Source organism: Chiloscyllium plagiosum, unplaced genomic scaffold (genome assembly GCF_037043375.1).
Source record: "Chiloscyllium plagiosum isolate Xiang-an unplaced genomic scaffold, Cpla_swu_hap1 HiC_scaffold_12, whole genome shotgun sequence".
NCBI classification, from domain to species: Eukaryota; Metazoa; Chordata; class Chondrichthyes; order Orectolobiformes; family Hemiscylliidae; genus Chiloscyllium; species Chiloscyllium plagiosum.
Genome location: NW_028270150.1, coordinates 106,894,846 through 106,921,527, shown reverse-complemented (window position 1 = coordinate 106,921,527; position 26,682 = coordinate 106,894,846). Strand labels below are relative to the sequence as shown.

General features: G+C 42.1%; 1 protein-coding gene, 1 long non-coding RNA gene and 1 pseudogene across 6 annotated transcripts in view; 2 read left to right on the top strand and 1 right to left on the bottom strand.

The window, feature by feature from the left end:
- The window catches only part of dgkh (diacylglycerol kinase, eta), a 601,101-nt gene that overhangs the window by 363,847 nt on the left and 210,572 nt on the right, over positions 1-26,682 (bottom strand). For 4 of the 5 annotated variants that reach the window (XM_043694442.2, XM_043694440.2, XM_043694441.2 and 1 more), the window contains one exon: positions 15,681-15,791. In XM_043694442.2, the coding sequence (XP_043550377.1) occupies positions 15,681-15,791 (111 nt within the window). Of the gene's footprint in view, positions 1-15,168; positions 15,305-15,680; positions 15,792-26,682 lie in introns of those variants that run through there. The other variant, XM_087993169.1, reaches the window with a different exon arrangement.
- The window catches only part of LOC122551881 (uncharacterized), a 421,034-nt gene that overhangs the window by 189,175 nt on the left and 205,177 nt on the right, over positions 1-26,682 (top strand). The window lies entirely within an intron of this gene.
- On the top strand, positions 17,646-24,297 carry LOC148148683 (uncharacterized; annotated as a pseudogene).

Genomic DNA, 26,682 nt, shown 5'->3' with positions numbered 1-26,682 from the left:
AGATAAATCTCCTGGTCTAACCAGATATTTCCAAGAACACTGCAAAAAAGCCCGAGAAGAAATTGCGGGGTCGTTGTCTGATCTTTTTGCATCTTTGTCAGCCACAGGTGAGGTCCCAGAAGGCTGGAGGGTAGCAAGTGTTGTGTCCTTATTGAAGAAGGGCTGCAAAGAAAAACCTGGGAACTACAGACCAGTAAGCTTAACATCTGTGGTGGGTAAGTTACTTGAGAATATTGTGATAGATAAAATATACAAGCGTTTGAAAAGATAGGGTTTAATTAGGAATAGTCAGCATGGCTTTGTGCATGGGAGATCATGCCTCACAAATTTGTTCAAGTTCTTTGATGAAGTTAGGAAGTTTGGGCGGTAGACAAAGTCTGTATGGATTTCAGTAAGGCCTTTGATAAGGTTCCACATAGTTTCACAGTAATAGAAGCAGGATTAGGCCATTTGGCCCATCAAGCCTGCTCTGCCATTCATTAAGATCATGGCTGATCTATCCATCATCTCAATCTTGAAATTGTGGCCCCTAGTTACTGACATACTTACTAGTGGAAACAGAACGTCCTTGTTTACTACTCTGTCAAAATTGTTCATAATTTTGAACACGTCAATATCTTCTCTGCTTCAAGGAGAATAATTCCTCTAATCTTTCCTTGACTCTACAATCCCTCATGCTTGGTATCATTCTACTAAATCTCCCGGGCTTGAATATTCTTTGTGAAATAAGCTGCCCAGAAGTGAACACAATATTCCAAATGTGATCTGACCGATAACTTGGAGAGGTATAGTATATCACTTCTTTGCTTTTACACTCCATGCCTCTATTTATAAAGCCAAGAATCCTGTAAGCTTTCTTAACAACTGTTTCAACTTGTCTGGTCATTCAGAAAATTATGCACTTGAACATCAAGGTCCCCCAGCTCCTATACTCCCCTCAAAGTTGTACCATTGTGCCTGGATTGTCGGACCATGTTTCTTCTACCAAAATGCATTACCACACATTTCTCTGCATTGAAGTGAAGCTGCCAGGTGTCTGTCCATTTGGCCGACTTGTTAATGTCCTGCTCAAGTCGCTCAGCATCATCCTCACAATTCACTGTTCTCTCTAGCTTAGTATCATCTGCATATTTTGAGATTTTGTCCTCAAACCCATCTCCAAATCATTTATGTAAATCAGAAAAAGCAAGGGTCCCAACACTGATCCCTGAGGAACATCACTTTCTACTCATCTCCAGTCTGTAAAATGTTCATCTATGTCTACCTTCTGTTTCCTACCTTTTAGCTAACTTCTCATCCATACTGCCAAGAACCGATCAATCCCAAACATTTGCCAACCAGCCTGCCGCATGGCACTGTATCCAATGTTTTCTGAAAGTCTAAATGTACAACACCCACAGCACTACCTTCATCCACTATCCGTCACCTTATCAAAGAACTTAATTAAATTTGTCAAACATGATCTGCCTTTGACAAAGCCATGTTGACTATCTGGTATTAACTTATTTTTCTCCAAGAGTATACTTATCCCATATTATGGCATCCATCATTTTTCCCATTGTCAAGTTGACAGATCTGTAGTCTCTTGGGCTATTCTTTGCCTTTCTTAAACAATTGCATCACATTTGCAATCGTCCAGTCCCCTATGACTGATCCTGGTTATTTAGTTTTCTATCACCTAAATCAATACCATCTATCATTTAAATTATTAACTAATACATTCAATAGTTGAGTCCACATCACAGAGCCTGTGGGACAGCACATGTCATATAGTGCCAAAGTTTCTGTCCATTAGCCGCATGGATTCCTATACTCTACCAACATCCTCAACACGGCCAATAATTTACACTCAATTTCATTAGCTTAAACTTTATGTAAAGGCACGAGAGTCTGGGCACCACCTCTCCAGAAAATTTTTATCTTATTTTTCTCTAGCTTGTCAGATCACCCTTAGTTGCCAAGCAAAAATGAGATGCCAGACCATTAGTGTCATTTGTCCACCTTCACTTTGGCATCCTGAGTTGTCTATGCCCTGAGGGAAATGTGTTGTTTTTATTTTACATCATACTGCTTATATTTTTGTTGAGACAGTATGGTTCTGAAAAGCTCTGCTAACATCAGAATCAGTGGGAATGTAGGAGGTATGAGCTGATGAGTGAAAATAGTGTTGGAATTCCTCTATCAGTATATAACATTCAGGGTCCTTCTCCCTACCATATTCAAGGGCCATGGCCTCTATTTTACCACATTGTCTGAAGTCCCGTGTACTCGAGTAAATACTTACAGCACAGCTGGAACCCATCTTTCATTCCTTTACTTGTCCATTACCACTCACTTTCGTCATTTAATCACTCTTGCTCTCACAGCATTCTTTTTGTTCATGTCACCTCCAGTTGCAGCACTTGGTTGAAAACAATTCAGGGAAAAACTGGCTAACTCCTGAAAATAGACATGGGTTCATGATTTCCATTTACCCATGTCTGTTCATTTTGCTGCAGGTAGTGCATTACATTAAAGTTGCCTGCTATTTTAAATAATTTCTACATGCAGTCAGAACTACCTGCAATGTTCACTGGTTTCAACCACTAGCAGGGAGCCCAATCATAAGCGTCCAGCACTACTTAAAAGCTAACTCTTAAACTGGAGGTTCACAATAGCTGCAAGATGTGATGGGAGTAATTTGAAAAATTAATCTGTGCTCTGATTCTTTGAGAAATGGCTGAATGTGAATGAATGAGAGCACCAGGACTTTCAGACAATGCACTGTAGATGGAAGAAAAATATCCTGTGTCACCAGGGGGCATCCAGACAAATGCTTAGGAAGCAGTGGGAACAAGCACAACTGAAGATCAGTGCAAAGAATGTTGGCAAAGAACTTAGATGCAGAGTAGGACCAACTTTAATAATACACACCGGTTGTCAAGGTGAACAAGATCATCTTCAAATTGCTGATGACACCAGTTGCTCCAGTCAGCTGCTCAATTCACCACATAGTAACAACCTAACCACAGTCTCCATCAATCAGGACTCAACCCTTCAAAGGGTTGATGAATGCCTCACGCCTCACCCCAATAACTTTTTTTGAAAAAACGTTGTTCATGCTATGTGGGTGTTGCTGGCAAGGACAGTGATTATTTGCCACCCATAATTTCCCTTGAGATGGTGGTGCTGACCTGCCTTCTTAAACCACAGTTGTCCATATGCTGCAAGTACAACCTCAGTGCTGTTCGGAAGAGATTCAGGATTTTGACTCAGCGACAGTGGGGGGAATCGAGATACACCTCCAAGTGAGGATGGGTATGTCGCTTGGAGAAGAACTTGCAGTTGGTGGTGTTTCCATGCACTTGCTGCCCTTGTGCTTTGAGGTGATGGGTTGCAGGTTTGGAAAGTGTCTTGGTGAGTTGATACTGTGAATCTTCACAATAGAACTACTGCACTCAGCACTGATATTAGAGGAAATGAATGTTTAAGGTAGTGAATAGGATGCCATTCAAACAGGCTGCTTTCTCATGGATGACACTTAGCTGCTCAAATGTTTTGGATCCATTTAACTAACAACAGAACTCTGATAGCCACATCATGCATACGTATTGCACGACACTTAAATGGGTCTTTTCATCAAGGAGAAGGTGCAGAACAAGTAGCACCTGCATCCTTTGATCGTCTTAGAGTAGCCAGTGTTCGCCATCATGGTGGTATGATTCCCCACAGGGATCTATAAACCAAAATAATCAAATCCACCAAAGCATCCCCAAATGTTGGAACTCCCAACAAGATTGTAACTTTCAGTTTCGGATATTTTCGAATCAACTTGTTCAGGAATGTCATTACACACCTCTGAGCAGGTGCGCTTTGAACTCAGGCTTCTTAGCTCAGAGGTGGGAGGCAAAGGTGTGGTGATATTATCACAAGACTATTAATCCAGAGACTAAGCTCATGTCCCGGTGACCCGGGTTTGAATGCTGCCATGGCAAATTCAGCATAAAGAAAGCTGGCATTAACAGTCCAGTGTTGACCACAAAAGCTCATTTGGTTGTCTCATGTCATTTAGGGAAGAAAGCTGCCATCCTCACTTGGTCTGGCCTCGAGGTGACTCCAGAGCCACAGCAATATGATCAGCTCTTAACTGCCCTCTGGGCAACTCGGGGTGGGCAACAAATGTTGGCCGAGCCAGCGGTACCCAAATACTGAGAACAAAGATTAAAGAAAATTGAGTATTCAAATTATTGGCTAAATCACACAAAAAAAAATTGAACTGTCAAAGTACGCAGACGTGGACTTGTGATGCCAAGCCAAACAAGGCCATGGGTCAAGGGCTGGAATATGAGATTAGAATAGTTAGGTGATTGTTTTTGGCCATAGTGGCCAAACTTCAAGACTTTTTGTAAATGTATTAAGAGTAAGAGGATTATGAGGAAAAGAGTGGGACTTATTAAGACACTGCAGGGGCAATCTGTGCATGGAGCCAGTGGACATGGGTGAGCCCATAAATGAGTAGAGTCATGATCGTATGGCACAGAAACAGACTCTTTGATCCAACAAGTCCATGCCGACCAAAATCCCAAACGAAACTAACTCCTATCCTGCCAAACATTTTGTTTTCATGTACTGATCCAAATGGCTTTTAAATGTTTTAACTGTACTTGCATCCTCCATACCACATCCTCTGGACGTTCATTCTACACATGAACCACTCATGTTGCCCCTCATGTATTTTTTAAATTTTTTTTCCTCTCACCTTAAAAATATGTCTCTAGTTGTGTTCACAATGAAAAAACATATTATAGCTGGGCATTTCACTTGGGATGGTGAGGTCTCGAACACATTAAGGAGGAAGTATTAGATATTTCAGGTGCATAAATCCCTAGCACTAAAGCAATGTATCCCAGGCTGCAATGGGAGGCAAAAGAGGAGATTACTGGGACCCTGGCAGAGATTTATTAATAGAATCCCTACAGTGTGGAACTCTATCAAATCCCTTTTAAGAGCAGCCCACCTAGACCCACATCTCTATCCTACCCATATAACCCTGCATTCCCCATGGCTAATCCAATTAATTTATACATCATCCATGGACATTATGAGCAATTTAGCATGGCTAAACCATCTAACCTGCACATCTTTGGATTGTGGAAGGAAACCAAAGCCAGAGGAAACCCACACAGGCACCAGGAGAATGTGCAAAATCCATGCAGACAGTCACCCGAGGGTGGAAATGAACCTGGGTCCCTGTTATGTATAAAAAAAATTCGAATGGAGGTGGGAGAAGAAAAAGTAGAATTAAGTTCAGAACATATGTTTATGTGCGTTAATAGTGTTTGCTTCATTTAATTCACATATATGAGGTTTTTTTTGTTTAACACATGAGATATTGTGGCATTATCCAGCCAAAGGATTATGGGGTGAATAGATTGCTCTTTCAACATTAATGGTCTTCAACAGGATCATAACGTTAGGAAAAGGATGACAGGATGTTCAGTGATACAGAAAAGGAAAGAAGTGTTGAACTTTTATTGAATGGAGAGGTGTGACGAAGGTTCTTTTCTCCTTTGATTTAATTTATTATTGTTACATATACAGTGAAAAGTTTCGTTTTGTGTGCAGTACAGGCAGATCACACCAGATAAAAGTGCATAAGGCTAACAGATCAGAGCGAGAATACAACATACAGCTGCAGAGGAGGTGGACAAAAAGCGAGGTCAATGTTAAGTTTAAAACGTGAAGTCCTCTCAGAAGTTTAACAATAACCAGGAAGAAGCTTTTCTTGAATCTGTTGGTACCTGCGTTTAAGCTTTTGTATCTCTGTCTGACGGAAGAGGTTGGAAGAGATTATAATTGGGGTGGGATGGGTCTTTGATTATGTTTTTCTAAGGCAGCAAAAAGTATAGATGAAGTCAATGGATGGAAGGTTGGCTTGTGTGATGGACTGTGCTATGTTCACAACCCTCTGCAGTTTCTTACGTTCCTGCGCAGAGCAGTTGCCATACCTGGCTGTGATGCACCCAGATGGAATGCTTTCTGTGGTGCACCTACAAAAATCGATAAATCTTTACAGACGTGCTGGATTTCCTTAGCCTCCTGAGGAAGTAGAGGCATTGTGCTTTCTTGACCGTATCATCAGCATTGGTGGACAAGGTCAGATTTTCGATGACCATCACTCCTCGGAACTTGACGCACTCAACCATCTCCACCTCAGCTCCAATGATGTAGAGACAGGGGCAAGCCTTCCACCTTGCTTCCTGAAGTCAATGACCAGCTCTTTTGCTTTGCTGACATTGAAGGTGAGATTGTTATCTTTACACCACACCACCAAGCAGTGATTCTTTCCTGTATACTGTCACATTGTTTGAGATCTGGCCTACAACAGTGGCGTCGTCAGCGAACTTGGAGATGGTGTTAGGATGAAATGAATGCACAGGGGGTGCAGTAAGGGGTTGAGTATGCAATCGTACCTGGCACTAGTGTTGAGGATTGTCGTGGACATGGTGCTGTTGCCTATTCAGTGATTGCAGTCTGTGGGTCAGAAAGTCAAGGATCCAGTTGCAGAGCATGGAGCAAAGACCTAGGTCTCAGAGTTTGGAGATTAGTTTGGTTGGAATTATAATGTCAAAGGTGGAGCTGTAATCAATGAGTATGAGTCTGATGTAAGTATCTATGTTATCCAGATACTCCAGGGATGAGCATCGGACTAGGGAGATAGCATCTGTGGTGGAGCTGCTGCGACCGTAAACAAATTGCAAGGGTTCAAGGCAGGCTAGGAGAGCAGAAATGAGCCATCATGAACCTCTCAAAGCACTTCACAATTATGGAGGTCACAGCTCCCGGGCGGTAGTCATTGAGGCATGCTGCATGAGTTTTCTTTGGTACAGAGATGATGGTGGTCTTCATGAAGTAGGTGGGGGCTTCAGATCATAGTAAGGACAGATTAAAGATGTCAGCAAAGACTCCTGTCAGCTGGTCCGTGCACGATCTGAGTGCAGTACCAGGGACTCCATTTGGGCCACTCGCTTTCCATGTGTTCACTTTCAAAAAGTGGCTGCAGCAGTGACTGAAGGAACAGGTACATCTGAGGCTGTCAGGTGACACCGTTACACTAGCCTTCTGCTCGAAATGAACGTAAAATGCATTGTGCACATCAGGGAAGGATGTATTTTTGTCTGCTATTCTTTGTAACCCGTTACGTCGTACAAGCTTTGCCACAAGCAACAGGTGTCTGTGTGGTTAGTTTGGGTCACTATCTTAGTTCAGCATTGTCTCTTGACATCTCTATTGGCCTTTCAAGGTCATATCTGGATTTCCTGTCAAGATCAGGGTCATCTGACTTGAACACCACCTAGACTTCACTGGCATTACTTCTGAATAGTCTAAGTAAGTTAAGCCCAGGCAAAAACACGCTGCCTATGTTGTTACCTGAATTTTTCTTCCTGTTCCTCCACAAGGTTGTACAACATATTATTAACATAAAGGTTCAGCCGGCAGTTAGGAAGGCAAATGCAATGTTATCATTCATTTCAAAAGGCCACAATAAAACAAGAGAAATGCAAAGCTGAGGCTGTATAAGGCTCTGGTTGGACCTCATTTGGAATACTGTAAACAGTTTGGGCCCATATCGAAAGAAAGTGTGTTGGCACTGGAGGGAGTTCCAAAGAGGTTTACAAGAATGATCCCAGGGATGAGGGGCTTGTCCCATGAGAAACAGTTGAGGAGTCTGTACTTGATGGAGTTTAGAAGAGCGAGGGGGCTCTCATTGAAACTTACAGAATACCGAGAGGCCTGTGTAGAGTGGAACTGGAGAAGATGCTTCCAACAGTGGGAGAAACTAGGTACGGCCTCAGAGTGGAGGGATGATCCTTTAAAATGGAGAGGAGAAGAAATTTCTTCAGCCAAAGCGTGGTCAATCTGTGGAACTCATTGCCACAGAAGGCTGTGGAGGCCAAGTAATCGAGTGCATATAAGGCAGGGATAAATAGGTTCTGGATTAGTAAGGGGATGAAGTGTTATAAGAAGAAGGCAGGAGAATGAGACTGAGAAACATATCAGCCATGATCGAATTGCGGAGCAGACTCGATGGGCTGAATGGCCTAATTCTGCTCCTATGTCTTATGGCATTTTGACGAAGCTTGGTAACTCTTCGGGTGAGAATCGCCGAAGAAAATGTCAAAAAAAACCGGTACCCAATAAACACAATCCGCGGATTCTTCAGAAACAAATCCAAACAAACAGACAAAAGCAACCAAAAACTATAGCCACATTTCCTTACTTTAAAGACATATCAGAAATTATTTCCAGACTACTCAGACCCCTTGGCATCATGGTAGCCCACAAACCTACCAACACACTTAAACAGCGACTAATGAAACTAAAAGGATCCATTAGATACTACCAGCAAATCTATCGTCATTTACAAGATACCATGCAAGAACTGTAAAAAGCATTACATCAGACAGGATCTAGATTAGAGTGGTGCTGGAAAAGCAGAGCAGTTCAGGCATCATCCGAGGAGCAGCAAAATCGACGTTTCAGATAAAAGTCCTTCATCAGGAATACAGGCAGAGATTTAGACCTAGCCAGGTAATGAAACATCTGGATATCAAACCTACAGCTCAGTACAATAGGTGAGTGGGGAAGGGGATGAAGGTGATAGGTCGGGGGCGGGGGGAGGGTGGAGTGGATAGGTGGAAAAGAAGATAGGCAGGTAGGACAAGTCATGGAGACAGTGCTGAGCTGGAAGTTTGGAACTAGGGTGAGGTGGGGGAAGGGGAAATTAGGAAACTGTTGAAGTCCACATTGATTCCCTGGGTTGAAGTGTTCCGAGGCGGAAGATGAGGCGTTCTTCCTCCAGGCGTCTGGTGATGAGGGAGTGGCGGTGAAGGAGGCCCAGGACCTCCATGTCCTCGGAAGAGTGGGAGGGGGAGTTGAAATGTTGGGCCACAGGGCAGTGTGGTTGATTGGTGCAGGCGGGAAACTTGTCATCAGAATACATGAATATCAACTAGCCACCAAAAGACACAACCCACTATAACTAGTTCCCATACATATAGACTAAGAAGGGCACCATTTTGACTAGGACAGCACACATATCCTAGGAGGGGCGCAACAAAGACACACACGAGAATTCTTAGAGGTATGGGATTCTAACCAGAACTCCACCAATAAACACATCGATTTAGATCCTATCTACCTTCTCTTGAAAAAAAGAACTGGAAGTGACATCACCCACCTTAAGAAACCAAGACCTATAAATAGAGAGGCGGGACATAACACCAGCGCTTCACTGGAGACTCACACTGATGATGTTATCTAGTCATGGTGACAAAACATCTGAAAACAAGCCTTCCAGTTCAGCCAGCTAATTTACTGACTTAATCTACCAAGCTATCCAGGCAGTGACTGGATAACGCAATCATATTCTCTCTCAATCTTGAAAGCATGGCTACATATGGGTGAAAGGGATTGGAATGTAGGCAATCAGATCAGTGCGGATATCGTGGTCACATAATATTGTGAAAGCCTTAATAGTCATCTTTTGTACTTACTGCCTCATTACTTTAGATAATGTACTATCCTGCTCGTATTGATGTCACTATATTAATTGTTTTAAAACGGAGAGAGAGTCATAGAGATGTACAGCATGGAAACAAACCCTTCGGTCCAACCTGTCCATGCCGACCAGATACCCCAACCCAATTTGGTCCCACCTGCCAGCGCCCGGCCCATATCCCTCCAAACCCTTCCTATTCATATACCCATCCAAATGCCTCTTAAATGTTGCAATTGTACCAGCCTCCACCACATCCTCTGGCAGCTCATTCCATACACGTACCACCCTCTGCATGAAAAAGTTGCCCCGCAGGTCTCTTTTATATCTTTCTCTTCTCATCCTAAACCTATGCCCTTTCGTTCTGGACTCCCCAACCCCAGGGAAAAGACTTTGTCTATCTACCCTATCTATGCCTCTCATAATTTTGTAAACCTCTATAAGATCACCCCTCAACCTCTGACGCTCCAGGGAAAACAGCCCCACCCTGTTCAGCCTCTCCCTGTAGCTCAGATCCTCCAAACCTGGCAGCAGCCTTGTAAATCTTTTCTGAACCCTTTCACGTTTCACAACATCTTTCCGATAGGAAGGAGACCAGAATTGCATGCAATATTCCAACAGTGGCCTAATCAATGTCCTGTACAGCCGCAACATGACCTCCCAACTCCTGTACTCAATACTCTGACCAATAAAGGAAAGCATACCAAATGCCTTCTTCACTATCCTATCTACGTGCGACTCCATATTCGAGGAGCTTTGAACCTGCACTCCAAGGTCCCTTTGTTCAGCAACACTCCCTAGGACCTTACCATTAAGTGTATAAATCCTGCTAAGATTTGCTTTCCCAAAATGCAGCAAATTTGTACAATTCTCTTCCTCAGAGAGTGGTGGAGTCATTTAATTTATTCAAAGCTAAGGTTAATGATGAGCAGAAAGGAAAACAGACTTGCAATTACAACCAGATCGGCCACAAACCCAGTGAAGGGCAGAGCAAGCTCGGAAAATCGAGTGGCTTACTCCTGCTAATGTTTGTGTGTTCCTCCATCATTTCAAACCTTAAACTGTCTGATCTCTCAAATGAAGAAAGTTCCTGCAACACAGCATTAAAAAAAATAAAAAAAAGACGAGTTCTGGCCAGTGTGCTGATGAACTTCTAACCCTCAAACAAAACGAGTAAAATCAGATTATGAAGTCATTATTATGGTGCTGTTTATGGGATTGTGCTGTGTATAAAGTGTCTGTCGCATTTCTCACGCTGTAGTACAGATGACACATCAAAATCAGTTTATGGGCCGTAAAGCACTTTGGAAAAATTGTGAAATGTAAGGCTTTCCACTTAGATTAAACCGGTCCTTTCACAATTGCAAAATCACTGACACTCAAAATGACAGGCGTTAGAATTTGTCAATAATAATCATCATCAAATAGGGTGAGTTTACAGATACTTCTGGTGTCTTCTGGTGACTTCAGTAGCTTAGCTCATATCCCTGGCAGTCCACAAGTGACCTCATTATTAGCACAATGAAACAAGATTGATTCTTTTGGATCAACTTTCACAGTCAACCTTTCTCAAACCCACGGGTAACCAGCCTTCGATAAAACTATATGCCACAAATTTAACAGGTAAATCCCAAATGTAACAGCTATTGCACAGAAATGAGCAACACCTCTGATCAATGGCTCTATGCTGTAATAGCACCATGAAATTGCTCAAGTAACTATTCACACCATTAAAGGTCAGCCTGTCAAAACCGGCAGCTCACTGTGACCCTGATGAATTGAACAAACAGTGTACACATCTCACCGTGACCCTGACTGACGGTACATACTGTGTATACATCTCAGCGTGATCCTGACTGACAGTACAAAATGTGTACACATATCACAGTGACACTGATCGACGGCAAAAACTGTGCACACATCTCATCGCGGCCGCAACCAATGATACAACTCTACACATTTACCGTGACCCTAGCCAACATTACAAATCATGTAGACATCTCACCGTGACCCTGACCAACAGTACAAACCATGTACACATTTCACCGTGACCCTGACCAACATTACAAACCATGTACACATCTCATCATGACCCTGGCCAACATTACAAACCATGTACACATTTAACAGTGACCCTAGCCAACAATACAAATCATGTACACATATCACCGTGACCCTGACCAAGAGTACAAACCATGTACACATTTCACCGTGACCCTGGCCAACATTACAAATCATGTACACATCTCACCGTGACCCTGACCAACAGTACAAACCATGTACACATTTCACCGTGACCCTGACCAACATTACAAACCATGTACACATTTCACCGTGACCCTGGCCAACAGTACAAACCATGTACACATTTCACCGTGACCCTGACCAACATTACAAACCACGTACACATCTCACCGTGACCCTGACCAACATTACAAACCATGTACACATCTCATCATGACCCTGGCCAACATTACAAACCATGTACACATTTAACCGTGACCCTAGCCAACAATACAAATCATGTACACATATCACCGTGACCCTGACCAAGAGTACAAACCATGTACACATCTCACCGTGACCCTGACCAACATTACAAATCATGTACACATCTCACCGTGACCCTGACCAACATTACAAACCATGTACACATTTCATCATGACCCTGGCCAACATTACAAACCATGTACACATTTCACCGTGACCCTAGCCAACAATACAAACCATGTACACATATCATCGTGACCCTGACCAATGTACAAACTATGCACACATCTCATCATGATGTGACCAATGGTACAAACTAGGTACACATCTCACTGTGACCCTGGCCGACAGTACAAATTGTGTACACATTTCACTGTCACCCTGACCGATGGTCCAAACCATGTACACATTTCATTGTGATACTGACCAATGGTACATCGCATCATAAACCTGATCAACGGTGCAAACCGTGTACACATTTCATTGTGACCCTGATCAAGGGTAAAAACTATGTACACATCTCATCATAACCCTGAGCAATGGTACACATTGTGTACACTTCTCGCCATGATCGTGACCAATGGTACAAAACTTGTACACATCTCACTGTGACCCTGACCTCTGCTACAAAGCATGTACACACCTCACTGAGATCTTGAGCAATGCTACATTATACATCTCACTGTGACCCTGATGAACGGTACAAACTGTTTACACATCTCATTGTGATCCTGACCAACGGTACAAACCATGTACACATCTCATTGAGACCCTGTTCAAGGGGAAAAACTATGTACACATCTTATCATGACCCTGTGCAATGGTACAAACTGTGTACACATCTCGCCATGACCCTGATCAAGAGTACAAACATTGTACACATCTCACTGTGACCCTGACCGATGGTCCAAACCATGTACACATCTCACTGTGACCTTGAGCAATGGTACAAACCGTGTACACATCTCACTGTGACCCTGACCAATAGTACAAACCATGTACACATTTCACCATGACCCTGAGCAACAGTACAAACCATGTACATATCTCACCGTGACTCTGACCAACATTACAAACCATGTACACATTTCACCGTGACCCTGACCAACAGCACAAACCATGTACACATCTCACTGTGACCCTGAGCAATGGTACAAACTATGTACACATCTCGCTGTGACCCTGAGCAATGGTACACACCATGTACACATCTCACTGTGACCCTGAGCAATGGTACAAACTGTGCACACATCTCACTGTGACCCTGAGCAATGGTACAAACTGTGTACACATCTCACTGTGACCCTGAGCAATGGCACAAACCGTGTACACATCTCACTGTGACCCTGACCGATGGTACAAACTGTGCACACATCTCACTGTGACCCTGAGCAATGGTACAAACTGTGTACACATCTCACTGTGACCCTGAGCAATGGCACAAACCGTGTACACATCTCACTGTGACCCTGACTGATGGTACAAACTGTGCACACATCTCATCGTGATCCTGACCAATGGTACAAACAAAGTCTGGCCCAGATCTTCAAGTCAATGTTGGAAATGATGAATCCAATGCAGACTGCATTGTAAACCAACCACTTACAATTGTCCTGGAGCCTTTGGAGATTGTGATGCAGGCTCCAACAGGGATGCAGAGGAGAACAAAGTCAAACAATTTACAATTCTAAATCCCGTCAAAATCACAATCCTTTAGCTCATCATCAACTAACGACACTTTCCCTGAAATCTGTCCTAAGAATCATAGAATTCCTATTGCATCAAAGCAGGGCATTTGGCCCATCAACTCCACACCGCCCCTCCAAACAACAATCCACCCAAACCTACTCCCCCACTCTGTCCTGGTAACTCTGCATTTTCCATGGCTAATCCATCTAGCTTGCACATTCCTGGACACAATGGGCAATTTAGCACGGCCAATCTACTTAATGTGCACATCTTTGGACTGTGGGAGGAAACCAGAGCACCTAGACGAAACCCTCACAGACACTGGGAGAATGTGCCAACTCCACACAGACAGTCACCAAGGATGGAATCAAACCCAGGTCACAGGCAGTGAGAGGCAGCAGTGTTAACCGTTAAGTCACCATGCTGCTCTTCTCACTTTATCAGCTTTGATGGTTTTACATGGCGCTGTCAATTTCCCACCAAAACACCTCTCCCATCATCCCTCTCCCTACAACACTTACACCCCATCCATCCCCATCGTCACCTCCAACTCCAACTATTCACCCCCTCCACTGTTCAGTATTTACGAGGGGTAGGTGAACACTGCTGGGATGGCAAGGGCACATTATGTCAAGGCATGCAATGGGTACACACAGGCAGGAGGGATTGGGAAGTTACTGGAGTATGGAGAGATTCCAGTTGATTTTCTTCATGCTGTTCAGCTCCAAATACATCTGTGTAAGAACTTTGGTAAGTATAAGTAAATTACTGATGTAGTTGTGCGTTTTGCCATCTGATGCACTGTTGTTGGGACACAGATCAATCTAGGCAAGGTAAAACTAGCAATCTAGATTAATTTAAACTTCTTACATAAGTGCCACAGATGCACGGAAGCTGGGACTTCCCCGGAGCCCAAGGCCCATTTGTGCCCAACTCTAACCTCCATCGTGCAAAAGGGTTTGTCAAAAAAATCCTTAATGAAAATACTTGCATGAGCTGTACAAATCTTCCAAATATATTGTTTAAACAGGATAATGAAAGAAAAGGCAAACATTTAAACCCAAACAAAAGATCGTGACATGGAAGCTTGTTTAGTAAGCTCATTCACAGAAGTCAACATCTTCATGTCTTTATTTACTAAATAAGCTCTTGTGTCAGATCAGTAATTTTCTCAATATGCCAGAGGTTTTGTGAACAGCAGGTGTCAAATACTAAATAAAGGTTGGAGGCCCACAAACAAGCAAAATGGAAAGCAGTGAGTCAGTGTGTGGCACAAAAGATATTGAATGAGCTGTCAACTAGTCAATGCGGGTGCCACTTGAACACACAAAACCAGCACTTGAAGAATCTGAGAATCAGTGTGACATAAATATACTGATTAACTGCTATTCTGAGGAGGCCATTCAGCACAAAGTTTTTGAAAAGTTTTAAAAAGAAACTTGCACAGGTACCTTAATTTTTTATCTTCCAGTCAATACAACTCAGTTTCAAAGAAAAGCAAAAGATTTCTTCTGTGCAAACTGGTCAGTAACAATCCTACTGGTAAAAAAAAAAGAATTCTGAATGCTGGAAACCAGAAATAAAAACAGAAATCGCTGCTACAGCGGAAAGTAGAGATAATGCTTCAAGTCCAGTAACCTTTCTTCTGAACAGCAATTTCTGTTTTGGAATCCTACTAGTAAGGTCAGGTGCTCCTCTGTTGTGTAAGTTGCTGTATAAACATTAGGAGCGGCAATTCCTAAATTAGAATGGTGACCACACTTCTGAAGTATTTAATTAGCTTTCAAATGCATTGGGATGAAATGATGAGATAACAGACACAAACAGGTGTACGGAAACATGTATCTTTCTTTTCAAGTGGTGGAGTTTGCGGAGTATGTGGTGAACTCATTTTCCAAATCGTTGATCAAGACACATCAGTATGACGGCAACAAGCTGGATACTTTTGTCTGCTTATTTTTACCTTTGAATCCTTGGCATAATAAAGCGTCCTTCCCCGCAGCTTGAAGTATCTCCTTTTCCAACGTTGAAATGAGCTGGTTTGCTTCAGTAAAAATCCTTCTTTTATACTTGTCTGTAAAGAAATGAAAACACAGCAGTGAAGGCAACTGAAGAAATACTTATGCTTAAAATAAATTGTGGCCAGGCTATTACATGGTGGCTCTACTCACCATCCAGAAAGTGGCAAGGAACTTTACTAAACCCTCAAGGCCATGATCAGAGTGACCATTCTCAGGTCTGAAGTCATGCCCTCCAATCTCTGAGGCATAAGGTAGCTTCAGCCGGGACTACAGGAGGTTCTGGAGCAGCAGATTCAAGGTGAGCCGGTCAGGCAGCATCCGAGAAACAGGAGATTCGACATTTCGAGCATAAGCCCTTCATCAGGATTCGTGATGACAAGCTTATGCTCAAAACGTCGATTCTCCTGCTCCTCGGATGTTGCCTGACAGGCTGTGCTTTTCCAGCACCACACTCTGATCACCAGCATCTGCAGTGCTCACTTTCTCCAAGATTCAAGGTGAGTGCAGACAAGTGAAGTCAGGATAGGAAGAATTAACCAGACAGGCCTTGTTGGGTTGGTTTATAAGTGGAGCTTTCGACTGGAGGTAGTATTTGCTAAGCATGCTCTGCCTGGGACACAGAATATCATCTACACTATTCCTTCTTCATCCAAGACTGTCATTATTGTAATTCATTCAATTATACATTCAGGCTAGCATTTATTGTCCATCCATTAAGAAGGTGGTGGTGAACTGCCTTCATGTGTCACTGCAATTTACCTGCTATACATAGACCCACCATGCTCTTCAGAAGGGAATTTGAGGATTTTGACCCAGCCACAGTGATAAATTTCCAAGTCAGGGTAGTCAGTGGCATGTATTTTCTGCTCTCGACTTTCGAGATGGAAGTGGTCATTGGTTCGGAAGGGGCTGTTGAAGGATCTTTGGTGAATTATGTGCATCTTGACGATAGTATACACTGCTGCTACTGACTGTCAGTGATGGAGGGAGTGGATGTTGTGCCAATCAAGCAGGTTGCTTTTTCCTGGATGGTGTCAAGCCTCCTGAGCTTTGTTAGAGTTGCACTCATCCAGCCAAGTGGGGAGTATGCGATCACACTCCTGACTTGCCAGGTATGAAGTTGCATATGGTGGCCCACAGAGCCTCATGGATGACCAGTCTTGAATTGCTGGATCTATTTAAAGTCTGTCCCATTTAGCACAACAATAGCGCCACATGACACGACAGAGAGTATTCTCAATGTGAATGTGGGACTTTGTCTCCAAGAGGACTGCATGGTGGCCACTCCTACCATCATGGACCAGATGCATCTGTAGCTGGCAGATTGGTAAGGATGAAGTCAAGTATGTTTTTCCCTCTTGTTGTTTCCCTCATCACCTACCACACATTCAGTCTACCAGCTAATGACCTTTAGGACCCAACCAGCTTGACCAGTCGTACTGCTGCCAAGCCACTTAGTGGTGGACATTGAAAACCCCAGCCTGGGTACATTTCGTGCCCTTGTCACCCTCAGTGCTTGCACAAAGTGTTCAAATTTTACAGGGCCATGTCCCTACGTGATATGGTGCCCAAGCAACTCTGGCAAAACCTGATAGCACCAGGTAGAGGACCTTAAATGGCCATTTATTGGGGTAGGGAGGCTGTAAAATTATGGCCAATATTCCTATTGTACAGAGCACTGTCCATATGTGTTGTAAATGCGTAAGCAGTGTGCAAGCATGAACACAATACAACTTCACAGCTTATCTTTCACTCTCCATTTTCAAGAGAGAAAGTTGTGCATTTAATAATTTAAGAATAATTCAAGCCTCTCTACCCTCTAGCATTGGCTAAAAAGACCACACAGCATTTTTTCAAGATTAGAAAAGTTTGTGGGAAATATTTATCTCTAAACTAACATTACTAAAATGGGCGATCCATTTGTTATCACATTGCTGTTTGCGGCAGCCTGCTATGTGTAAATTGTCTGCCACACTTCCTACATGCCAACAGTGACTACACTTCAAAAATATACCGACTTGGCAGAACAACTATTTGGGATGTTCGAGAGACGATGAAGTGCATCCTATGTACGCAAGTCTTTATTTCTAGTAATGCCAGCCTGCACCAGCAGCCAAGATCTGCAATATGGAAAATAATACCTCAGACAATATCTATGCTACATCGATTAACACACAAACATCATTTCTGATCATGAGGAAATAAAATTATTGCGAACAGCTTATACCTTTACAAACTTCTCAGATAAAGAATTTAACACTGTTGCATTTTTTGTTTGTTTGCTTCTCCATGTACCTTTTCAATGATAATTTACCTGCACTGACTTAATTCTTACTCCAATCAATTCTAATGTCTAAATAGATAGATGTTATCCTAATGTTGATGTGCTGTGTATTTTCTTGAGTGCTAAATATTTTCTGCAAGCAAGGAATAAACAGGGTCCCTCCAATATTTTAAAAAAGCAAAAATAAAATAACTCTTTTTAAAGATTCTTGAACAGCATCAGCTCAGTTGGTAAATGGTTCCACTTTTGCCCTCCGATTTAGCAGGCCAATGGTTCACACTACGTTTTGAACACAATTTAGCTTGACAGTCATGCTTTGGAGATGCCGGTGTTGGACTGGGGTGTACAAAGTTAAAAATCACACAACAGCAGGTTATAGTCCAACAGGTTGAATTGGAAGCACACTAGCTTTCGGAGCGACGCTCCTTCACCAACTGATGAAGGAGCGTTGCTCAGAAAGCTAGTGTGCCTCCAATTAAACCTGTTGGACTATAACCTGGTGTTGTGTGATTTTTTACTTAGCTTGACAGTGACAGCACAAGAACTGTTGTTTCATTGAACAATGCATTTCAAATGTGCCATTAAAACATTATTATTTGGCTTGTTCTAGTAAAGGTAAAAGATATAGAACATAGTACAGCACAGTGGGCCATAATTTCGGTCCACGACGTTGTGCGGAGCAGTTATCTTAATCTAAAATCAACCTAACCTACACACCCCTCATTTATTGCTGTTCATGTGTCAGTCGCTTAAATGTCCCTAATGTCTCTGACTCTACTACCACTACTGGCAGTGCATTCCACACACTCATCACTCTCTGCATAAAGAACTTACCTCTGACACCTCCCCTATACCTTCCTCCAACCACCTTAAAATTATGACCCCCTGTGACAGCCGTTTCTGCCCTGGGGAAAAGTCTCTGGCCATCTACTCTATCATTACAGTGTGCCTCTCATTACCTTGTACATCTCTATCAAATCACACCTCATCCTTCTTCTCTCCAGTGTGAAAAGCCCTAGCTCACTCAACCTTTCTTCAAAATACAAACCTTCCAATCCAGGCAGCATTCTGATATATTTCCTCTGCATCCTCTCTACAGCATCTACATTCTTCCTATAATGAGGCAACCAGCACTGGACACAATATTCCAAGTGTGGTCTAACCAGAGTTTTATAGAGCTGCAGCAAAACCTCATGAATTCCAGAGTTTAGGAGTCAGGCAACTTGAAGAATGGCCACCAATGGTGGAACAAAGGAAATCAGGGCTACTCAAAGCAAGAGAATGAGAGGACTGCAGAGATCTCAAGGGGTTGAAGGTATGAAAGATGTTGCCCAAGCTTTGCATTGGTCTTGAAACCACAACATTCTGACTCAGAAGGAACAGTGCTGTCACAGCCATTCTTGAAAACAGAAAGGAACGTGTGAAAAGTCCCCAGAAGAATCAGGCCTAGGCGAACAGGAGAAGGAAATGTGGGCAGCATTTGTGGGAAGTAGGAAGAGGAAAACAATACTGACTGGGATGGTAAACACAATAATTAGTATTGACTATAGCTTTAGAAGCAAATAAAATCTCGAGATATAAATTCAGCTTTCAGTTACTGTGACCCATGAGAATACGTGCCACAGTGACCAAATAAAGCACCTGTCATGGTGCTTTCCAATCTTTTACTCTAATTGTGTATGGACTAAAACTCACTTTTTTGACACATACTTGGTATCTTAGGCCTAAAATGATCAAAGGGTATGGGGGAGACATGGGAATAGGATACAGAGCTGGATCATCAGTCATGATCATATTGGAAAGAGGGGCAGTCTTGAGGGGACCGAATGGCCTACTCATGCTTCTGTTTTATTTGTTTCTATGTTTGTATCTGCATCTGAAAGCACTGCACAGAGACGCCTTGTCAAGCAAAATTTGACACCAACTCACAAAAGGAGTTATGAGCTCAGTTGACCAAAAGTTTAATAAAGGACAGATTAAGAGGGTGTTTTAAAGGAGCAGAGAGCATTAGCGAAGGAGAAGGGATTAGGGAAGGAATTCCAGAGCTTCGAACTCAGGCACCACTGTTTAAGCTTTGAAAATGCCCAAGGTATCAGGATTGAAGAGGTGCAGATATCCCAGAGATATGTGGTGCTGAAGAAGGTTACAGAAATAGGGAGCACAAGCCCATGGTTGGGATTAAGAATAGGATGAGAATTTTAAGTTCAAGACACTGCCAAATAGGGAGCCAATGTAGATCACCAAGTCATGGGTAAATGGAACTTGAAGCAAGTTTGGATATAAGCTGAGGCGCTTTGGATGAGCTTGCGTTTACCTTAAATTTACAACATACACTCTGGTTATTCATCCCTACAGGTCCATACCAGGGTTTGTGCTTCTCAGGTACCTATTCCCAGTTATTTCATCTCATCCTACATATTTAATCCTCGATTCCTTTCTCCATCAGATGCTTATTAACCCCCTCTCATTCACTGAATCAACTAAAACCAGTGCATATACATCATGAAGTATTGATCAGAAGTATAGATGAATGAAAATTCTACAGGACACATTTAATCTGAAACCTCAGTATGATCAATCACAGTTCTTTGTAGCCAATGCAAAACATCTTTTATTCTACTGCAGTACTCAACATTAAGAAAATAGGCAAAGTGTTCAGGAATTGGAACTAAGTGCAGTTGGCTTCAACAGAACAGCTAACACTAACACATGCTAGTTCCTACTGTACTATAATTTCTGTATGAAATGCAGTTATATGTGCTGTTAAAGTGACAAATTACACTTGGATAGAAGATAATCATCACATCTAATAAATTATTTTGGAAGCACAATCACTGTTCTGTGACAAATACTGCATATGAGGCCTTTCTGGTTACTTCTGCCTCCCAGCTTTCATCCTAAAGTATCTTCAAACAGATATTCAAGTTACAAAAGGTACAAAGGTACCAATCATTCTGAACATCATGTGCTGCGTTAGTCTAAGTGTCAGCTAATCCTGAAGATCTTAATCACTCCTTATTTCAAAGATTATTTATGAATCAAATATAAAAAGCCTTGGTTTGACATCACTCAAAAGTATGGAGACATGAGAGATGATCACAGAATGATATGCTATAGAACAGGCCTTTTGGCCCACTGATTCCATACTGCCAAAACAATTGCTAGTGCCCACACAAGTCCCTCTTTTCCACAGAGGGCCCAAAGTCTTGAATGTTATGACACTTCAAGTGTTCATCCAAGTACCTTTTGAAGGCTGTAGGTTACCTGCCTCAACTTACCCTCCCCACCCCTGCCCCTGCCCCCAAACAGTGCATTCCAGACCCCATCACTCTCTGGGTGAAAAAGCTTTCCTCAAATCCCATCTAACCTCTTGCCTTTCACTTTAACTATGTGCTTTCTTATTATTTACCTTTCAACTAAGAGGAGCAGCTGTTTTCTATCCACCTTGTCGATGACTCTCATAATCTTATCTGCCTCTATCAGGCCATACTTCAACCTTCTCTGCAGCTAAGAAAACAGCCTCTCCTCATCACTGGAATGCTCCATCTCAGGCAACATCCTGGTGAATATCCCCTGCACCCACTCCAATGCAACTGAATCCTTCCTATAGTTTGATGGCCAGAACTGTGAAATCACCAAAGTTCTGTACAGCTACAAAATAACCTTCCTGTTCTTATAATCTATGCCTCGACTGATAAAGGCAAGCATCCTATATGCTACTTTCAAGACCATAATAGCCTATCCAACTCTTAGTCTGTGGACTAGAACCCCAAGATCCCTGTTTCTCTGAGCTTCCTAAAATGATGGTAAAATTGATTGACAAGGAAAATAGAAAAATTCAAAGAAAGTAACCGTCAGGAATAACTGAGCAGACAAGCACTAATTCACCCGTGTAAATTGAGAAGGGTGAGAGTTGTCCTAAAGAATTCCTTAATTCAGAGGAGAGTTTCATGCTGCCCCACCGTCCGATTTGCCTAGAGCTCAAAACTCCCAGTGAGCCTTTTTCCCATGCTCTCACCCACTTGTCCTCAATTACATAGCATTCCCATTATCCCAACTGAAGCCCTCAATTGGCTAATTAAGGGCTGCTTCACACATTTGGAGGCCAGCAGAACCAATAGAAGCCTGGAAGCTCTCATCAAGAATCTTTGCAGTGTGTAACATCAGAAGATACACAGCAACAACTCACCAAGACACCCTCAACAGCATGTTCGCAAGACCACTGCAAATCGGGAAGAACTAAGTCAACAGATACACAGGAACACCACCATCTAAGATCACCCCTCCAAGCCACACAACATTGTAACCTGAAATATACCATTATTCCTTCAGTGTTGCTGGGTCAAAGCTCTTGAACGACCACATTGTAGGTCTACTTACACCACATGGACTCAGATAATTCAAGAAGGCAGCTCATGACCACTTTGTCTAGGGCAATTAGAGACAGAAAATAAATTATGGCTCTAAAGAAAAAAATTGGCATTGGGTTCTGTACGATAAGAGCAGCTTTGTACTCAGGTTGGGTGCTGGGGATAGAGGGGGAGCAGTAGTTCTACAATACTTCAAAGTTTATATGAAAAAGACTGGGCTCATTTAAGCTACAGTGAACAAGTATATGGCTCCTGATAAGTGTATTATATGAACTGGAAAATGTAAACCAAGAACTTTGAAAGGGGCTATAAGTCACAGGCTTACAGCTAATCAGAAGTTTTCTCCAAATGACCTAATAGCTAAAACCAAAGAGCAGAATGTGGAGCTTGGATTGACTATTGGTTTAACGCATATGATTCATTACTATGTAGAGAAGGATTTGCCTAAAAGTGTACACAATCAAAAAATCTACACTGTTAGACTTGAAGTACTGGATGATGCTACAATTCTATAGTTTAAACAGAGCATTACAAAGCTCTTATAGGAAAATGTAGATAATGATAAAATAATTGGAGTTCACTGTAGTGATAGAATTAATAGAACTGATCTGTAGATACCTCATTTATGCAGAAGAACTGGACCCTGAAACATCAATTGAACTTTTCAAAAATGATCGCGACCATAAAATGGATGGAGATGTAAATTTGACTGACCTTCACAGCAGACTAATGAGAATTAATTTAGGAAGTGACATGTTTGATGCAGAGCCGGAACTAAAACAAAAAATACTGGAGCCTTTCATTTTGCATTATTGTAAAGGACCACATTGCTCAAGACTGCTGCTCAATGATTGTCCAGAACCAGATTCACAATGTGGCTCATCATATGGAACTCTGCCTCCTTCTGCTAGAGATTTTGACACTCCCCCGTTACAACAGATGGAATGACAGGCCTCACCCTCTTTTTCCACTACCATCTTCATTTCTCTATGGCAAACACAGACCACTTTCCCATCTTGATGACTTTGCACCAGAGAAACAGGATGGACATTCCAGACTCAACAACTTCAAGAAGTACATAGCTTGGAAGAAAATTCCCACTGGCACAGTAGATAGACACCTAATTTTACAAGATTAATAGGACCTCAAGATCACTTCACTTATGAGTTCAAAAGAAAACCTTATCCTTTTCCAGCAGAAGAGAATTATAATGACAGAAATCTGCACCATATACCATTTTTATGCAATTAATACAATCATGGTGAGCCATTAGAGCATGTTCCCAGTCGAAGTGAACTCCGAGGTGATTGTAATGTTTTAAAATATAACTGGAACTAAATTACTACCTTTCATTTTAATTTTGGGGATGGTGAGTGCATATATTTTTCATAAAAGTTTGCTTTTCCAAACTTGAATACTGAAGGACCATAATCCTTCCCTCACTTATTGCCTTTTAATATTTCTGTTGAATTAGAATGGCAAAGTTGAAAAGAAAACTGTTAGTTATGGCAACATAAAGCATAAAAGCAGACTGCTGGTTTTGTTTTTTTTTCATACGATCACTATCTATGTGAGCTTTTTGTCTTGATTCCAGGTTTATTGGAAGTGATTTTCTGAGCACAACAGATTGTAGATAGGGTTTTTAAAAATTAAATTAGAGATCTTTAAAAAAGCAACATCCTTGCATTGCCTGTTATCTAGTTAAGTGATCATGTGACCCAGCATTCAAAACATTGACTGCTTGCTATTTATTACATGAAAGAATAAAAGTCAAAATTGTGCTCAGTGAGGTATAAACATGGAGTAGGTTTATCCACTTCTATGCAGATCACTTACAGAGCCAGGAATATAGATAGCCATAAATAATTTTTAACAAATATTCAGGAGTAACCTCTTTATTTAGAGAGTGCTTAAATCAGATACATTAGGGACATGCAAGCGATTCTTGGATAGGCACATGGATGATAGCAAAATGAAAGGTATGTAGGTTAGTTTGATCTGAGAGTAGGATAAGAGGTCAGCACAATATCGAGGGCTGAAAGGCCTGTATTGCGCTGTATTATTCTATATTCTATGTTCCACGGAAATTGCTAACAGAAGAAGCAAATGAGATACATAGCAAAACATGCATTTAAGGGGAAACTGGCTAAGTACACAAGTGAGAAAGAAATGGAGTGATATGCCAATAGATTTTAGTGAATTAAAGTGGGAGGAGGTTTGCATGCACAGTAAATAACAGAACAGACTAGTTGGACCAAATGGCCCATTTCTGTGCTCCACATTCCAAGTAACTCAATGAGCCTGTCCTACCAGCCTCACTACAGTCATAGCATCATAGAGCATAGAAACAGATCCTTCAATCCAACTTGGCCATGCTGACCAGATATCCTCAATAAATCTAATCACATTTACCTGTACTTGGCTCATATCCCTCTAAACCACTCATTTATATACCCATCCAGATGCCTTTTAAATGTTGTAATTGTACTAGCCTCCACCACTTCCTCTGAGGAAGCAAATGTGGCAGTGGTAGCGAGTTTGTTTCAGGACATGGTTGAAGAGCTTCAGGGCAGAGGAAATGACCTGGGAGTTGCAGTGGGAGAGGGACTCCCTGAGATTCTTGTAGAGAAAGGATTCTTGTTCAAGGCAGACATCCTTGCAAGAGGATTCGCAGTAGGGTTAAAATCAATGAGGTAAAAACAATGACTGCAGATGCTGGAAACCAGATTCTGGATCAGTGGTGCTGGAAGAGCACAGCAGTTCAGGCAGCATCCGAGGAGCAGTAAAATCGACGTTTCGGGCAAAAGCCCTTCATCAGGAATAAAGGCAGAGAGCCTGAAGGGTGGAGAGATAAGCTAGAGGAGGGTGGGGGTGGGGAGAAAGTAGCATAGAGTACAATATTTTTACTGAAAATATGTTGCTGGAAAAGCACAGCAGGTCAGGCAGCATCCATGGAACAGGAGAATCGACGTTTCGGGCATAAGCCCTTCTTCAGGAATCTGCCCGAGGCTTATGCCCGAAACGTCGATTCTCCTGTTCCCTGGATGCTGCCTGACCTGCTGCGCTTTTCCAGCAACACATTTTCAGCTCTGATCTCCAGCATCTGCAGACCTCACTTTCTCCGACAATATTTTTACCTCCACCACTTTCTCTGGCAGCTCATTCCATATATGCACTACCTTTGGAATGAAAAAGTTGCCCCTTTTTCATTTTTTCCTCTCTCACCCTAAACCTACACCCTCTAGTTCTGGACTCCCCTATCCCAAGGAAAAGACCTTGCCTATTTGCCCTGTCCATGCCACTCATGATTTTACAAACCTCTATAAGATCACCCCTCGGACTCCGACTCCCCAAGGAAAACAATGCTTGTCCAACTGCAGTGTTACAGCCCAACTGTGACACATATACTTGAGTTAGGCTGCTTCCTGGTGCTAAGACATCACTGAATAACATTACAAACAAGGAAGGAAATCAAAAGGCCCACATCTCTAACCTTTTACGTGTACTTGTTTACCCACCGTGTATTTATACACTGCTTTCAATTTATGTTTTAAAAGCTGTGGTATAAGCTGCTCAAATCATCCAGTCTGTACACCGACTGCTACCACTGAGCAGCTGACAGTTGTATTAGTTGCAGGTCACTGATCTACTATTTTTAGCTGTGGGCCAACAGAAAGTCATCCTTATAAGTCTGTGCCATCAGTAATTCTACAAGAGATGACACAGACCAGAAAATTAGCAAAGTCTGGTCCAATTTTTTTTTCAGCTTGAGAGCAGCAGCTACTAGCCCAATGAAACAGAAGAAAAGAATTAAAAATTTGAACAATTAAAGGATCCAAGTGATGAGATAGTGTGTAGGGTGAAGAACATAACAGTGGAAAATCAAAACAATTAATCCAGCCAAACATATTAAAAGCACAGAATGTTCTTATTTTAATCTGCAACAACTCTCTTGGAAAACAGAATGGGATATTTTTTGAGGCATGCCCACCATTAAGATAATTAGTTGTGACCTGGGATCATGTTTTACATTTTGCTATCTGGGGCATATATTCCCTAATTAACTTGTTGCCAATTACGAGACAAGTCTTTTCATTCAGGAAAAAGTATTCCTCAGAACTAAAGATGAAATATAGAACATAGAATTATGCAGCCTACAATGTTGTACCGAATATGACACCGAATTAAAGTAATCCCTTTGCCCGCCCTTGGTCAATATCCCACCATTCCTTGCATATTCATGGGCTTATCTAAAAGCCCTTAAACAATTCCTATTGCATCTACCTTCAC